The following is a 17747-nucleotide window of genomic DNA, read 5'->3' as shown; positions in this document are numbered from 1 at the left end:
GATGCAAATGATGCCTTAAGGGTTCTCTTTTTTTAATTTTTTTAATAGGAAAGTTGACTATTCAGAGCACAAAAATGATACATATTTAATGGCTGGCTACACAGAGCACATTCTAGATATCTATCACATACTGTATAAAGGTAAAGGGACCCCTGACCGTTTCAGTCTCTGGGGTTGCGGCGCTGATCTTGCTTTACTGGCCGAGGGAGCCGGTGTTTGTCCGCAGACAGCTTCTGGGTCATGTGGCCAGCATGACTAAGCCACTTCTGGCAAACCAGAGCAGTGCACAGAAACACTGTTTACCTTCCCAACACAGTGGCACCTATTTATCTACTTGCACTTTGATGTGCTTTCAAACTGCTAGGTGGGCAGGAGCAGGGACCGAGCAACGGGAGCTCACCCTGTCACGAGGATTCGAACCGGCGACCATCTGATCGGAAAGCCCTAGGCTCTGTGGTTTAGACCACAGCGCTACACCCACGTCCCATATCTACCACATATAGTTACTTTTAAAATGCCACAGTTTGCAGCTGAGCAACATTGACAAGGTTGAACCATTTGTTACCATGCAGCTCTGTCAAAAATAATAGGTGAAGATGTAGCATCCAATCAAAACTGGTAAGATATCAACTGTGAAGTAATAGCCCTTCTTGAAATAATCACCTTAGTCCACTTCAAAAACTACAGGGTTCCCTAGGCATGAATGAATCTCTAGGTGAAACAAAATTCTGATCTTGAAACTTTCCAGTGAAGTTCTCGGGTGTTATGTGCACACTTAGGAATTTGAACGGAGACAAGGGTTTAGGGTTTCTTTGTATCCCATTCTGTAACATACGGACACACTGCGTTCAAAAGGATGGCTGTTCAGTACCTTGAGGTTTACTGATCTTCCTGCCAAAATATTTTGCACTTTGTAGAGGGGGGAAATATCTACAAATAGTGGTAAGGAGAGTTTACAGAAACATTTACTTACATGAAACAATTAACAGAAACAATGATTACTAGGGAAAGCATTTTCGTGGGAAAATCCATTCTACTTTTGTGGCAAGTCAAATAAACAGGGTTCAAAGAGCATAAGAACATAAGGGTCTGCTGGATCGAGTGCATCTAGTTCAATATCCTGTTCCTACAGTGGCTAATCAGATGCCTATGGGACGTCCACAAGCAGTACTGGCATACAGGGGCATATTGCCTCCAACAATGGGGAGAGAACATAGCCACAATGGCTTGTGGCCTTGATAGCCTTCTCCTCCATGAATTTGCCTAATCTTCTTTTAAAGCCATGCTGACATGGTGGCCGTCACTGCATCTTGTAGAAGTGAGTTCCGTGGTTTAACTAACATTATTTTCTAAATGGCATGCATGTTCCAAAGCATCCATGCCACAACACACAACCAGAATATTCTCTCGCTATCTGACCAGGTCAAGTGATGAATAAGCAGTGGGTCACTTGATATCATATTTGCCAACAGTTTTATTAGTCCCAGCTGCCAAGTTATACATTTAACCACCATTTCATTTTTATGTATTTATAGATACCTAATGTATATCCCAGAACATGGCTCAAATGCAGGACGAAAAACACAACGCAAATGCAAAAAAGGCAAAAATAGCAGACGTTTGGATCTGGTTGGTTGAATTGCATGTATGTTCCTCTGACCCCTTTTGGATAACTTGGAATGACTGAAGAGTATTGTATTCATTTGTGCATGTTACATTGCATACCGAGGATCTTTAGGGGCTCTGGTTCTAGACTTTGTTAAAAATTCCCATTTGCAAAAGAGGGAACAAGAAAATAGGGGACAAACAAAATCCGTATATATGTATATATATATTTATGATCTCGGAACTCCAAAACTTCAACATTAAGTGATTATTTGCAGGTGTAAAACAGCCACCACTAACAAGCCACCAGAGTTTTTATATCAGTGCACATCATTTCAGACAGTACCTTATCAAAGCAGGCTGTCCCACATCAAATACCGAACAACAGAGCAACGAAATAAATCACTGTGTATGAATCAGCTGAATCAGCTGTTAGTTCATATAATGATTTCAAACAGGTAGGAATAAAAAGAACCTGGCCATCACTTCATCAAACCTGCCTGGCTGCGAGAAGCTGCTTGCTGAAATCCACCCACTAATCTCCCCATGTCAAACCCTTTGCTATTAAGGCAACGCAAGCCCACCTCCTTTGATCTCACCTGTCAGAATTTTGTCAGGGTTCCATCCCAACACTGCACAGCAGAGGTTCTCATTATCGCACTTGGCAGTTCACTTTGTCATATTTCTGTAGGTGGCACTGATGGCTATGATTAGCTGCGGAGCAGCCGGAATAGCTGGTTTATGTAACACCAGACACAGTTCACCACTGGCAATATGAGGTTTGAAGCTCTGAAACAGCTACTTATGACATCATGAAAAATACCAAAGAGGGTATAGAGAAATAAACTGGTGAATATTCAAGATCCAGAGAGTGAGCAAAACTAACTGGACTTTTGCACAGTTAATGGAAGCAAAAGGAGCGACCTATTAGCAGCAGAAGTGGCCCAGGAAGCTGGAGTTTGTGACATCCCTGGACAGGAGAAGGAGGGCTTGTGGGTCTGGTTATACTAAACCAAAAATAAATTGGCCACCAATTATTTAGCCTGCAGCCAAACCCTTAGTTGCATGGCACTACAGAGCAGAAAAATTGCCCAAACTTTTTGCTACGCTTCTAAAAAATAAATAAAGCACATGCTATCATATTTAAGGTTCTGTACAGAGTATATTGATACATTTGAAGCTAAACTCCAGTATTTCCTTTCCTCCTCTCAACAAAACAACTATTTGACTCAGCATGCAGTTATCTCTGTACTATAACACAACAGTCAACCTTGTGTAGCAGCGCATTCTGTATAATCTGAAGCTCTCATAGTAAAATGACTGGCAGGATATACAGGCCCCCAGGCACAATTCAGGTCCCTCAGATATTTGTGACAAATTACGTGGTACACAGAAAGAAGGCTAAACCCACCAGACAAAAAACTGTTTCTTATCAGACCCTGGCATACATGTGGTATTCAGTCAAAGACAAAATTCTATTTATAATTTAATTTTATCTCCAGGTTTAAATATCACTGAGATCAGAAAAAAACAGTCAGCTTCCTGGACTCACATTTTCTAATCAATGAAGTATCAAATAATCACCAAACCTCTCTACTATCGTATGAATAAAACTGTAGAATAAACTCTCAGGGTGGTATTCAATGCTAGTCCTATGCAGAGCAGACCCATTGAAATTAATGGAAATTACCAATTTAGGTTCGTTAATTACAATGGGTGTACTCTGGGTAGGACTTAGTCGAACACAATCTTCATTCTGCAGTTACATCCAATTAAGGGTGCTGATTTGCTTTGCTTTCAATTAACTGTTCTCATACACTTAATTGTCAACATATTTGTTGGCTGAGAATCAACCACATTTGGTTACATAGGAAGAAAATGAATGCATAGCCCTCATGCTTTCAATGTAGGGCAGGGATGTGGAACTTGTGGCCCTCCAAATGTTGAAATCCAACCCCCATCATCCTTGGTCATTGGTCATGCTGGATAAGGCTGATGGGAACTGGAGTCCAACAACATCTGGAGGGCCACCCAAGTGTAGAAGCTCCCAGGTTCAGTCGCAACATCTGCAAGTAGGGCTGAGAAAGACTCCCTGTCTGAAACCCTGCAGAGCTAAAAGGAGACCTGGTCTGATTTGGTGTGATCCTATATAAAAGGGTATGAGTACACTTATACAAGGCTATCTCTTTATACTGGCCCCCCTTCACATTTTCTAGCATGTAGAACTGCTCAGGATTGGTGATCCTCAGTGCTCATCCATCATGCCTATTCACAGATATCAGATGTATCTGGAGAGGCCAGAAAAATCAACATCTAAACTACAAAGAAAAGGAAAATTCTGACGACTTCTCTGACTTGGAAGCTTAAAAGTGCAGGAGCATGTGGCCAACTGAAGCAACAAACCTATGTTGACCTTCAAGGGCTAATAAGACATATAGAGGAGGGAGAAAGGTTGTTTTCTGCTGCTCCAGAGAAGCCGACATGGAGCAATGGATTCAAACTACAAGAAAGAAGATTCCACCTAAACATTAGGAAGAACTTCCTGACAGTAAGAGCTGTTCGGCAGTGGAACTTGCTGTCTCCTTCTTTGGAGGTCTTTAAGCAGAGGCTTGACAGCCATCTGTCAAGAATGCTTTGATGGTGTTTCCCGCTTGTCAGGGGATTGGACTGGATGGCCCTTGTGGTCTCTTCCAACTCTATGATTCTATGATTCTATTACTGTTTTTGAAATGTTTACTGCAATGTAGCAGTTATCCCATTGAGTGGTAAGGGCAGAGTTGAAGCCTTTGGGTTACTAGGACAAATCAAACCTACTTCCTGGGCCAAGGCTCCTGCCACCAGGCTTAGTCTGCAGAATTTGTAAGGCTGTGTCAGCTGGCAGACTCCTCACCATGCTGCTCCATCCCTGCAGTCTTTCAGTCTCTGGATGTATTAAATTACATTTCTTCTTGTCATTTTGACTTTCACACCATGTGTGGCTTTTCTTATTTATAGCACATGTTCATATTTTTGCTTAAAGCAAATGTTATCAAACAGCTACACTGGCAACAAAAAAAAACCCACCACCAGAAGCCTGTCTGCTGTCATTCCAACCCCGCTCCTACCCTCCTTAAAAACCAAAACCAGTTTCACTCAGCAACAGAGCGGAACTAAAAGCAAACCAAGCAGATTACATGTGCCCAGCACAGTTTTTGCATAAAATGAAGATTGGAAGACACATGTGTAAGAAAGTAACTGTGTCTGTTGAAAGTTATGCCACAGTGACATTTCTTAGCCTTAAAGGACACTGATTTAAACTACGATAGCAGAACTGAAGCCTACGTTTACTTCCAAAGTTGCAATTCCCAAGGGCTAAAGGGGACATTTGCAAGGTACACTATGCTTTGAAATCCAGAAACATTACATTGCAGGATTCAGTTACAAGGTACATGCTTGCTCAAACAGATCACGGGACTAGCTTCCTATGAGGAATCTAGGTCTCCTGAGGATTCTCAGCAGATTTGCGATAGCAAATCTATTAAATCTTTTTGGTTTGTTTCTTTTGCTGCAATGCCTTTTGTTTTGCTGCAGTATAAGCACAGCTACCCCTCAGTAAATTATTCACAAAGAAAGACACAAGCATTCTGCAGGTCAGAACCTGCCACAGACAAGAGTCTGTAACAATAAGACTGCCAGCAATGCAATCTCATAAGTGTGCTAAATACAAAATGTTTTTTTTTTAAAAAAAAAAAACCTGCAGGTGTTGTATAAATATCCAAGAAGGCACCGTTCTTCAGTTCATTTGTTACAAGCACCCAATTCCATTTCAAATCTTGTGACCTTGAGACGAACTTCTGCATAGTAATTTTTAACCATAAAAAGCTAAATGGCTAACCAGTAATACTCATAATTGCTTGGGACTTTCAAGGGTATTCTGATAGAGCACCACACATTCATCAGCAATTAGTGTTCCAAAACATTGCCCTGGGAAAGGAACTGGCCTTCTTTCTTTCTTTTTCTAACTTTGAAAATGCTTCATCTGCTGGGTTGAGTGGATGTTGATGGAAATTAAGAGCTCCTTTCAGATCTGGATTGTCCAAGACCATGAGAAGTGAAATCATTTGGGCTAAACCACTAGACACCAACCACAGCACATTGGACAGTAAATTACCATTTCAGTTATAGACTGCTCTAATCCACTTCCTTACATGCATTTATTTCCATCCACCCAGGTCCACTTATTTCAGGTTTTACTAGTCAGTGCAGTCCAATCTCTCGCCCTATTACACTTCATTCTAGTTGAGAAATGGGGACCTATGGCTCTTCATTCGTTGTTGGGCTACAAGCCCCATCATCCCTGACCCAAGACTGCTAGCTGAATGGAAATGACATACCTTTTTTACATGCTGTCCAGCTTCCCCTGCAAAGACAAACAACAGGGATATTGCTTACCTCTTTGGGTAAAGACACTAGTTTGTTTCTGTCGGCGTTCAGTATATTCAGCTTCTTTAGCCGTCCAATGCTCTTCGGCAAAGTCTGTTTTAGATCAATGCAAAGCAATGTCAGTGATTACCAATACTTTTCAATATGTGTTTATCTTTCAGAGCAGTTTGGAAGTTCCAGATGGTACAGGTTGTTGAGATTTAAAGATCCCAAGGTGTGTGAGTTCAGTGAAGTTCTAGGGGTGAATGTGGTGGGGCAGATCAAAGCAAAGCCGCCAATCCTCTGCTACAACCATGTGACTATGACCTCATTGCTGGCTCAAGCATAAACCCATCCCAGGTAATGAGCAGTGATGGCCGTGCCAAGAGGAATGCTCACCACCACATACGAATTTACATATGAATAATCTGAGGATGAAGCCAATGTAACTATGTAAGTTAAGTAACTATGGTGTGCAGTCTGTTTTTATGTTTGCATCTTGCCTAGCGGATAAAAATGTTGCCGTGTCATTCAGAACCCTCCTTGCTTCCTCACCTCTGCAGCCATTACTGTTTTTGCCTCCTCCTCATCCCCTGGCTTGAAAACCACAGCGTCCCAAGATCCAACAACATCCTAACTTGGGCACCCACCTGGAAGTGTCAGAAACAGCTGCAACATAGGGTTCTTTCCATTTTCTTTTTCCACACTGCCTCTATTTCCAGCACCAGGGAGCTTTTGTGTCATATGCAGGAACAGCTCACCTGATACAGGGGTGAGTGGGTGGAGCTGCAGAAATAGCATTTGCACAACCCCAACCTCATCGCTCTCAGTAAGCAGCAGTGACTACGCTGCTGCTCTGCCACACTGGGCAAATGGAAAATGTTGGAGGCTTTAAATCAAAGTGTCTCTCCCTCTGAAGATATAACTACCAGCTTACTGAAGAGCATTTGCAATCAGATATTCATTGGGGAGATATGTGGACCCAAACCCTTTTAATCAAGGCTTTCCATTATGAGGTGAATGCATGTTAGGAAAAATTGAGTAGGGAAGAAAGATAGAATGATACAGTAGTGAAGTTGTACCAGCCAATCTTGGCAAGTTTCTTAAATTTGGAACAGGTTTTCCTACCTCTGCCTACCACTAAAGCAGTGTTTCCCAAACTTGTGTCTCCAGCTGTTTTTGGACTACAACTCTCATCATCCCTAGCCAGCAAGATCAGTGGTCAGGAATGGTGGGAATTGTATTCCGAAAACAGCTGGAGACCTGAGTTTGGGAAACACTGCTCTAAAATGTAATGACGAGACATTTTACTCAAAGAAGTAATAAGTAGCTTTTTCATCCCTGTGGTTTCTTAAATATGCAAGCAAAACAAACAAATATATAAATAAGCAGGGTAGGCAAAACATATTTATTATTCAAATGTGCTTTGGACCCTACTGGCCCTTCTTTAGGAAAATCAAGATCCAGTTCCTTTGGGGGGGGGTGTTCTCATTTCTGTTGCACTTTTCATATATGCCACAAATGTTTTCTGAATTATGTAAAAAGCTAGATACAAGTAACAGCTGCTTAAAACTCAAATCTAAGTTTGTTCTCATTCTCTCTGTTAATCCCATATTTTTCCTAGCCTACAGCCTCCATGGTACACATAGTATGTGTTTAAGAATGCACATTGAAGGGTACTAATTCGACTGTCTTATATTTTACTAGAATAGTCATAAGTTGGAACAACAAAGATGCTGCAGTGAAAATGAGTCAGGATATAGCAAAAGGCTTAATTACTGCCACTCATTTGAAGAGCTGCAGCCATACTTACCAGCAGCTGGTTTTCTGTGAGAACTAACTCAGTAAGGCTTTCACAGTCTCCTACTGCTTCTGTTAACTGAACAAGCCGGTTCTGGTCAACCTTCAAGATGGATAGGTTTTTTAATTTACCTGCAAGCAGAAGAGAAAAGTTTATGCTAGTTGCTTTAACTGCACCAGTCGCAAATATGTGGAATAAAATGCTTGTCAGACATCATTAACAGGTATTCTAAAATACTTGAGGTGTGCCAGCAAAATTTTGTGGTGGTGTTGTTTCTAATAAGGTTTTCTCAAAGATATTTATTTCAGGTATGTTTATAATCTAGAAAATGAGAAAACAAAACTCCATGTGACTTTTGTCTAAGTGGTGTTATCACCCAAGTTATTTAACAATAGCTGTTGCAGAACAAGAAAGGACAATATAGTCAAGAACCATTGAGGTACGCTTTCCTTCAAGTCAACTGAGACTAAAAGCTATGAAGCAAAAATGCGCAAACAACCTTCTAAGTGATTTATGTAAGATGATCAAGCCTGGCTACACCTGGCTTGCAATGTTTTTAGCCAATGAGTGAGGTCAGAGCAGTGGTGGACGAGTGGGTTGTTTAGATACCAGGATGTAGGAATCATTGGGGTTTAATGGGGCTTAGTCTTAGATTTCTTACGAGAAAGCAATGGGACAGTTCACAATGGGAGGCAGGGGGTTGTCATTATCAATGCAAATATAGGTAGACCACTATGTTTAAACCAAGTTGATTAAAAACATATTTAAAATCAAATAATTGTAACACAATCACATTATTCAATGGGAAAAAAATCCATTTTACATTTATGTTAGTTATTTCAGTGGTTCTGCCATGCAGCAAAACACTGAAAAGCAGGGAAAGGCTTTGTTTTTATTTTTAACTAAGCAATTAGGAAAAATGCTGATCGTATGCTTTTCCTTACTATTTCATCTGTAAAAGCAAAATAGTAAAAAGTTTTTTAAAATGAAGGAAGATTACTCTGTTTTCCACAGTCCCCTATTTGTGTCCATGGTAGATCGCAGTAGATCACGGGACCCTCTCCCCACCCCCACAAGCTCAACAATTTATATAGTGGGAGTAGATCTCAATCTCTTGAAAGTTGGACATGCCTGCCCTATGACACCTCCTTTTTGTAATTAATCTTCTGTGCACACTTACCTGTGAGTAAGCTCAACTGAGAACAAGTGGGAGTTATGCATCCAACAAACACTATAATCAGGCCAAATTAAGTAGTTGTACCAATGCATGTGTGTGTGCGTGTGGGGGGGGGGGAGTCCTTTATAGTACAAAGCTGCAACTCAGGTTAAAGGAAGCAACATTTGATGCATATTATAACAGCACCAAGTCTCCTTTTGCAGCCATTTTATGGTAAGTTAAGTGAGTTTAAAATGTCAAACTGCCCATTTTCAGAGTATTTTCTTTCTGTTTAGCAAGGCTAGCAAACTGTCTTTTGCTTGTGCTTAGCTGACTACTGTAAAATTGTAGTTGGCAAGACTATTTTTTTGTAGTTTATGAAAGCTTATGCCATAATAAATTTGTTAGGTGCTTTAAAATACTTCACAACTTGCTTTGTGGATTCGGTGGGGGGGAGGGGGGACAACTACTTTGCAAACTGCACCAGGGCCCCCAACCACCTTATTCTGGCCTTGATTTTAATATATCCTCAACAACCCTGCAAAGTATGTTAATCCAACAGAGGTTGGCTTCCCGAGGCTACCCATAAAGCTTTTTAGCATTTGAATTCTGGTCCAATTCCCTATTTCCATCCACTGGCTATAAGACACAGGTGTAGAAAGTCATGCATTTTTAGGATAGTTGCTTTGGTGGGGGGGGGCAGTTTCATTTTTTAATGCTGTGGCCACAGTGAGAGAGTCTGATGAAAGGTAATTAATGGCCTTATTCATAAGCCTCCAATTGCCCTCTCTGTAATAGGTAATTGGTTATGTACCAATAAAAAATTGGCAAAGCACAGCGAGTAAAAAGGAAACTGCTGACTGACTGCTGTGGGCTATATCACCAATAGTAGGAGTTCTAAGGGCAGCAGCCAGGATGTTTAGCAAGTGGGAGGAAGGCAAGGACAAAGAGGGAGAGGCCTGGGCAGCACCAGACAAGATAAGGCAATCAAAATAAAGCTTGCGAAAATAGAGATATTACAGTTGGAAGAATCTCATATGAGATGTTTTCTTAAGAGTATTCCCTTACTGTACCTGAAAACCATTGTACTTGAGTTACTATTATTTTCATAGCAGCATCAATATATATATAGTGCTTTAACTAACTTAAGCAAAAAAATAAAACCAGGTCCCTGGCCCAGGAAGCCTGCCAGCAATAGTGGGAAAGGAAGAAATGTCACAAAAGAATGCCTGTGCAGCAGCCAGGCTTCTAATCGAAAAAAATTCCGACAATCTTTGAATGGCAGGAAAAGTTGGTGGAGTTCATGAATCTAGCCAAAATGACCGCAGCAATCAGAAATATTCCTAAACAGAAATGTAAAATCGAATGGAAATATGTTGAGGATTACTTGAGGATTACTTGGGCGGGGTATAAATAATAAATTATTATTATTATATATTCATTTCATATGTTGTGTTTTATATGTTTTGTTATTGCCTCATATGGTTTGTTACTATTTTCGTATTTTCCCTTTTTTCGTTCTTTGTAACATTTTAAAGAATTTAAATAAAGCTCTTTTAAAAAGAAGAAATGTCACAAAAGAAACAGGATGGATGCAAGCAAATGAATTTGCAGCTATCACACTTCATTTAAAAATGACCATAGGACATAAATGGATTAGAGGGAGAGAACCATGATGGTATTCCAGAACAAAGCTACGGTCTCAAGTGGGAGAAAGATTTAACAGCCTGTATTGTGGAAGACAGAGTCTTTTGAGCAGATGAGGGCAGCAGAGCAGAGAGTGACTAACTACAGCTTAAAAGTCCATCTGAGTCCAGACTAGCTAACATTAGTCTTAAGCACCAATTTACTAAAACAGAAGCAAGCTGTGGTTTATTATCCTACTTTGTTTTTATCTCTCACCTTTCCTCCAGGGGTCTCAAGGTGGCATACATGATTCTTTTTCCTCCCTTGCTTAATTTTCACAGTCACTGCAGGAAGTAGGTTTGACTGAGAAAGACCAAATGGCCTAAGGACAACCAGTGAGCTTCATGACTGAGTAGGGATTTGAACCTTGATCTCTCCCAGGTCCTGGGCCAGACACTCTTTAACGCAGGCTCCCTCAACCTCGGCCCTCCAGGTGTTTTTGGCCTACAACTCCCATGATCCCTAGCTAGCAGGACCAGTGGTCAGGGATGATGGGAACTGTAGTCTCAAAACATCTGGAGGGCTGAGGTTGATGAAGCCTGCTCTAACCACTAGACACCCAGGCTCTCTTCACAGCTTAAAGTTTGGATACAATACTAAATTGTGCATAGACAAAAGCAGAAGCTATTACTATTCTGCTTATGGTCCTGCCTGAGAAGGAAAGAGGCTGGAGAATACATGAGTCCAAGAGTCACACAAACTCAAGTCTTGCAACCCTAAACCAAGGACTAATGTTATGTGTAAATGCAGCCAATGTACTGTGCTGTCCTTTACCAGCATTAGTCCGAAGCAGAAATTTCTTTGAGAAAGAAATTGTTCCATTGGAAATGTTTGGACTTTAATTAAAAACAAACACTTTTCACTTACCTACGCCATCTGGTAGCACCTCAAGAAGGTTCTGAGAGATGAGTAGGTCAGTTAAAGACAGCAGACCGCTTATCTCTTCAGGCAGTTTTTCCAGTTTGTTTTCGGAGATATCCAGGCATAGCAGGTTTTTCAGGCTTCCTATTTCCTACAACACAAACATCTAAGTCATGTTTCAACATGCAGCACCCAGAGATCTGACAGCTGCCCCATAACAAGATGCTTAACAGCAAAAGGGCAATTCCTCTCTTCCAGACGACAACTCATTTCTGATGATATCACAAGTGATTCACCAGTAAAATCTCTGTGTGCAATACCTAGCATGTGCTAACAGTCCAAGTTAATTTGCTGACTTATGAGTGCAGCCCAGCACTGCCAGCCAGTCATTCATTCAACAGTAGCCAACACCCAATTCTGAATACTATTAAAGGTGAAAGGGCTAAACATGTAAAAGCTTAGGCACACAATTAGTCAAATCAGTCCTTGCTGACTAAAGCTTCAGTATCAGTATACAGCAAACCTGCATCTGCATTCCTTATAAGAAGAAATATGTCTAACAGGGGAATATTTTAACTATTTAATCTCACTGAATTGTATACCAAGTTTTGCCATTATACCATCAATGCTTGGGTTACAGTTAGCCGAAGATATGGGTGCTTGGTCCGATTGTAAAATCAACAACATTTACGTTGAATTCTGCTCACATGCCAGCGAACCCGCGCTATAAAACCCACACCTACACACATTTTCTCATAGTTCAGTTCCCAAGTTATCAAAACACTCGTGTTCCTGAATCGACACAGGTGAAAAGAAAGCAGAAAGCAGACATTCCAAAACAGCAGCTCACACTTTCTGTGTAGAGTGTCTCTCATGTTCTTCATCTTCCAAACAGACAACTGTGAAAAGCAGAGGTGGCCAACCTGCAGTTCAAGGGTCAAATGCAGCCCCCTAGCCCCCAAAGCATTCTCCAGGCCTTACCCCCTCTGCTTGGACAACACCTCTCATCATCTTTAAACACATTTGCTTGACTTGGTAAGTCTATTGCTTGCTTGGATAGAAGTGTGTGAGGAGCTGCAGAAACACCTGGCATTTGAGTAGCTGAAATGTAGCCTATTCTACAAAGGTAAGTGCCCCATTCATTACTGTGCCCATTTCAGTCCCTGCCCACCTGCCCAATGTTTGCCTCTGGTCACACCCACTTTTACCTTTGGCCCCCTTCCCTGGCATGTGACCACAAAAAAGGTCGACCACGAGGAAATGACTCCATCAGGCTGAAAAGGATTCACCACTCTTTGGGGGGCTTAATATCCTTGAGAGTCACCTACTTCCCCCTTGAGATTATCATGGCCCCTTCCACTTCCTTGCAGTTACATGACACATAAGTGACCTCTCTGCTGTGAGGCAGAGAGGGAAACTGATCGATGCCTAGCAGTCACTGACATCACATCCCTTCCCCTGTGCTTTTCCAGCTTCAAAACACACGTACAAAGATGAAAAGACATTTACAGGCAGAAATCAAATATTACATAATCTTTAAATGGACACTTTGTCTTTTTTTAATATAACAGGATATGAAGGGCTTAGATTTCCCCTTCAGTCATCCAATAATAATAATAATGTTCAATGTAGTTTAGTGTAATTTAGAAATTGATGAGAATTGTCTCTTACCTGAGGTAATTCAGCCAGCTGGTTCCCATCTAGCCAGAGATCTTTAAGATTATAAAGTGCACCTATAGTTTCTGGCTGCAACATATGAAAGAAAATGTATCATGAATACCATTGCAAAATACTTTTAAATACACAGGGGAATGCGAAATAACATCATTTATTCAGTTAAGTATCCTGTATAGCCAAATCAAGAATGCAGAACTCCTGCAAGCGTTATGCTTGGGTTTGCTATATCCAAAGTCCCATAACAAAGAAATCTCACAACAAATAGGTGCGGTTATTGATAAAGACTAAGCACAAAACCTGTGTCTCCTCCTGGTTCTTGGCTGCTCAGCATGCCATTACGTAACACTGCTAACAGTTCAGAACTTCAAGGAGGAGGAGAAATGGTATCTCAACATGTTGCAACAGCTCTACTTCCAGGGTCTCTCCTGATAACCCTAACCCACATCCCAAGTCACTCCACCCAACATTCCAAAGCCCTTTCTTCAGTTCACAGAAGTGAAATCTTTTCCAGGCAACATTCGCAGATACAGAGTTTCTTGATTACAACCACAACCTATAATGTGCGTGAAACATTGTAACGAGGAGCACTTCGTTTTCACCAATGACAGAAGGGCCAGCTCCCTATGTTCCAAAGTGTCCGGATCTAAGTGTTTCACATTATTCTGATGGGCCACTATTTCGTGAAGTTACATTTTATTATTTCTTGCTAGAAAAACCTGGCAATTTTTTCTTTCTCTTTAAGGGAAGTTGTATGACCTGCTTAAAAGAGGGAAATGCCAAGAAGAGCAAAATGCCGAGACAAACGGTGCAACTTAATGCCCATAAGCAAACTTACCACCAACTTGCAATGACTCTATACTGCAATAGAGCCACACACACACTTCTCCTCCCCCCCTGCTTTTTAACAGTGAGCTTCCAAAACCACACTATAACATTAACTACCATTATTAAGAATTTAACCTCAGAATATTTTTAGTTGCTGTAGTCTGTCTTCCATGCATATTCTCTGTGGTTATTAAATGAGAGCCTGCACTGTTTCTAATATTTTTTTATGCTCTGCCTTCAGTGCCACATCAGTGGATGGGGAAAAAAAGGAAAAAAGAGAATGAGATGGAACGTTAATCTTGTCTAGGTTTGGGGAGAATTTTGATTTTGATTTTTTTATATATAAAAATAAAAATAAAATCATCTATGCATTAAATTTGTGATTTCATACTGTACAGTTTGAGCTTATTTTAGTGTGTGAGAGTGTATTTGTATTTTTAAACATGAATTAAACATTAAAGAAGTTAAGGAGGGCAGGTGGGGATTTTCTCTTGATGTGCTTGCCTTGATGTGCATTTCTGTCACCAGTGTGAGAACTGTTAAAAAGAAAAACACTACAAACTGTGAGTGGCATAAAAGCAAGTCTTAAAAAGAATTTGCAAATTTTCAAAATGGGGGAAGGGAAATATAGTTTTGGAAAGTTGAAAGCTGAGGAATGAAGTAAGGTGAAGAAGAGTTTAGAGGCAATGACTGTAAAGACAAGCCTACATAAACAATCTATACAGGGAACATGGTGGGCGAGTCTACATAAACAATAATCTATACAAGGAAGCATCACCAAGTTGTGACAACCTTTCACTCTTCTATGGCTGTATACATGTCATGTGTGCATTTATACATTACCTGCACGAAAAAGAAGTCAAACAGAAGAAAGGTAATGCTGATTTTAAGTGCTCTCCAGTTCACCCAAGAAAAGCGTATGTATGAGAACATGTGGGCATATAGTAATTTCAGTGAGTTCGCATTTCATTAGCATTAAATTCTGTAAAAAGAAGGTGATCATCCTAGACTAGACAATGGTGTGAATAGCCCATGGAACTCAAAGTGGGAAAGCAGAGCAGTGGGATTTTTCAATCACTCTCCAAAGTACATCTTAAGACCAACTGTCCATGTTTTAACATTGTCCTATTTTGACAGACTGTAAGAGATGTGGTGGCTTTCCTTCTTAGATGTTGAGAAGGTGTCAGCTGGAGGGCAGTCAGTCCCAACAGCAGATTGCTGGTTGTTCTGCTTCAGGAAGTGGAAGCAAAACGCTGCTTCGTTTGAATGGGATGGCTGCTTAGAAGCTCCTTCTGCAAACCCTTGTTATTCATAAAAGCTTCTCATTCATGGACCACATGATTAGATCCTCTTCTCTTGATGAAGCATGAGCAACAGGTGCTGCACTTGCGTACCCAAGATGGAGTTACATTCCCCAATAACCTTCTATAGCCTCCCTGGATAAGTTCCTTATCCACTTCCACAGCCCATAAGGCAGCCCTTTAAGCACAGATGCTTTCGGGTCCCAATAAGCAAAGACAGTTCCAAATGTTGCTGGAACGAACAGCGTTAATTGCAATCAGTACAAAACCATGCTCTGGAAGCCTTGCTCTTTTCAGATGTCACTGTTGCCAGTTTGGGAATTTGCATACTAATGCATCAACACTATAAACCAGGGGAAAGTGTGGGAAGCTTACCAAATTATAAAGTTCATTGTTCCCTAGGTCTAGCTCTTCTAGTCTCTGCAGCTGGGCAACTGACCTAGGAAAACAAGAATAGTGTATTTTGTACACATGGCTTTAAAAGCAGGCTATTAGCATTAGGGCTAGGACATTCCCCCTTTTAATTGTTGAATAACATTCACACAAATTAAATTAAAAGATGCTAATGAAAATGTTGCATTCCAGCGCCATCTCTTTGTACCGAATGACTCATTTAAAGAATGGGGTTGGAGAAAGAGAGGGAGGGAGAAATACTGCAATTCATGCCAAGAATGCAAAGCAAACTTAAAACGAACAACTTACTCAGGTAAATATGTCAACAGATTCTCTCTTAATTCCAGTGATGCCAAGTTATAAAGGCTAAAAAAGATAAAACAAACCTCATTAATCCTTTGTCTTTGTTTAAAAAGAACATTAAAAATATTTTCCAAAGGGGTAGTGGTATTAGTCTCTTGCAGCAAAAATAAAGCATCTTATGGCACATCTTAAAGATTATAGCATAATCTTTTTTCATGGACTCATGCCCACTTCAAAAGCCATGAAGAGTAAATGTCAAATACAAGATAAGATCTCTATCATTTACTTATAGGGATATGTAGGGAGAGCTTCCACATATCACAATAACGGGAAAAGGCACTGGTGGATACACATTACTTGAAATGTTGAGACAGAGATCAATAAAAATCATTAAGGAAAAACCTGGACTTTCGCCCCCTTACAGTGCTATTACAACTTGCAAAAGACTGATGCATTTCATGTTTCACATTGCTTAGACGCCAAGAACTCAACACTAAAAGAAAACTAATGTCATTCGTGAATCTGTGTAGATTAATAAAACCTGGAACACATAGATAAGGACAAACTCCTGCAATGAGAATGTGTTAAGGCAAATGAGAACCTATTTTAAACAAAACTGGTGGTTTTAAAATGAGTACCCAATGGATGAAAATACACACACTTAAATTCAAAGTTGAAAATGTTTGTTTTTGAATGAGTGGTGGAGTAGAGACAAGAAGAAAAGGATGAACTGCCTGGATGTGTCACGCAATGGTTAGGCATCAGTGTGTAAAGCTCCCCCCCCCCTTTTTCAATTAAAGAAAACTTGCCTTTGCTATACGAACTGCATTTATTGGTTCCGCGCATCTCCAGCTATCCATAACTTCCCATTTATGGAGTGTTCATCATTGTAAGTGGCATTACACGACTAAGCTAAGCTTTCCACTCACTTCCCATCATAGTAAAAGCCTATCATCACCATAGTAACATACAATTCCCCCACCCTGGCCAGGGTTTTATTTAGGACCAAATGGAACACAAGGTATCGGACATTATCCCAATGCTGTAATCTGCCTTAATCCTCCAACCTCCCTGAACAAAAACAAAAAAACAGAAATGCATGCCCATATTTTCTGCAACATAGCTGCCTCTGCCTTAAATTCCAGAGGGGCAGCCATGCTGCTCACTTTTGCAGAAAGACACAACAAAGGGCTCTGTGGCACTGTAAAGAACAACAATGTTATTGTAAGCGTAGGTTTTCATGGGCTACAGCCAAAGCTGGTCAGATGCATGAAATATTACTTCACTTAGCAGATAAATACATCGGTAAAAGCAGGGAGGGGAGGGGTCACCAACACTGCAGCCATAAGCCTGTAAGATGCAAGGGTAGCAGTTTGGTCTGCAACACTGTTATGCTAACAACACGTAAAGAGAATTCATTGCATAGTGTAGTGGGAAAGAGACCTCCTTGTCGCTACTGAATAAAGTCAAATTTGCGCATAAATTTTGGTTGCAATTTCACACTATAGCACCCTTTTTTAAAAAAATATTTATTAAAGATTTCTTGAATTACAAAGGTATGTGCAGTGTCACTCATATCTTGACATGCATCATTTTTGCAAATCAGTTTCATTTGTTAAGACACTACGAAGAAAGAAGGAAAACGAGGTAGATAGGGGTTGGGAGGGTAGATGGGGGGTTGAAATGCATTGACACTGTACTCAAAAGTGACAGTGGTTAGGAATATGTCTAGGCCTGC

At 40.6% G+C, this 17747-nt stretch overlaps 1 protein-coding gene across 2 annotated transcripts in view; it reads right to left on the bottom strand.

Moving 5' to 3' along the window:
* The window catches only part of LRRC1 (leucine rich repeat containing 1), a 79187-nt gene that overhangs the window by 29282 nt on the left and 32158 nt on the right, over window positions 1–17747 (bottom strand). For both annotated transcript variants that reach the window (XM_088665760.1, XM_035109787.3), the window contains exons 5-10: window positions 16016–16072; window positions 15689–15752; window positions 13182–13256; window positions 11517–11661; window positions 7820–7938; window positions 6037–6120 (exon numbers count right to left, since the gene is read on the bottom strand). In XM_088665760.1, the coding sequence (XP_088521886.1) occupies window positions 6037–6120; window positions 7820–7938; window positions 11517–11661; window positions 13182–13256; window positions 15689–15752; window positions 16016–16072 (544 nt within the window). The remainder of the gene's footprint in view (window positions 1–6036; window positions 6121–7819; window positions 7939–11516; window positions 11662–13181; window positions 13257–15688; window positions 15753–16015; window positions 16073–17747) is intronic.

The sequence above is a fragment of the Zootoca vivipara genome, chromosome 3 (assembly GCF_965207765.1).
Source record: "Zootoca vivipara chromosome 3, rZooViv2.hap1.1, whole genome shotgun sequence".
Lineage (NCBI taxonomy): Eukaryota > Metazoa > Chordata > Lepidosauria > Squamata > Lacertidae > Zootoca > Zootoca vivipara.
Note: the sequence above shows the minus strand (reverse complement) of the source record. Positions and strands in the feature narration are given on the sequence as shown.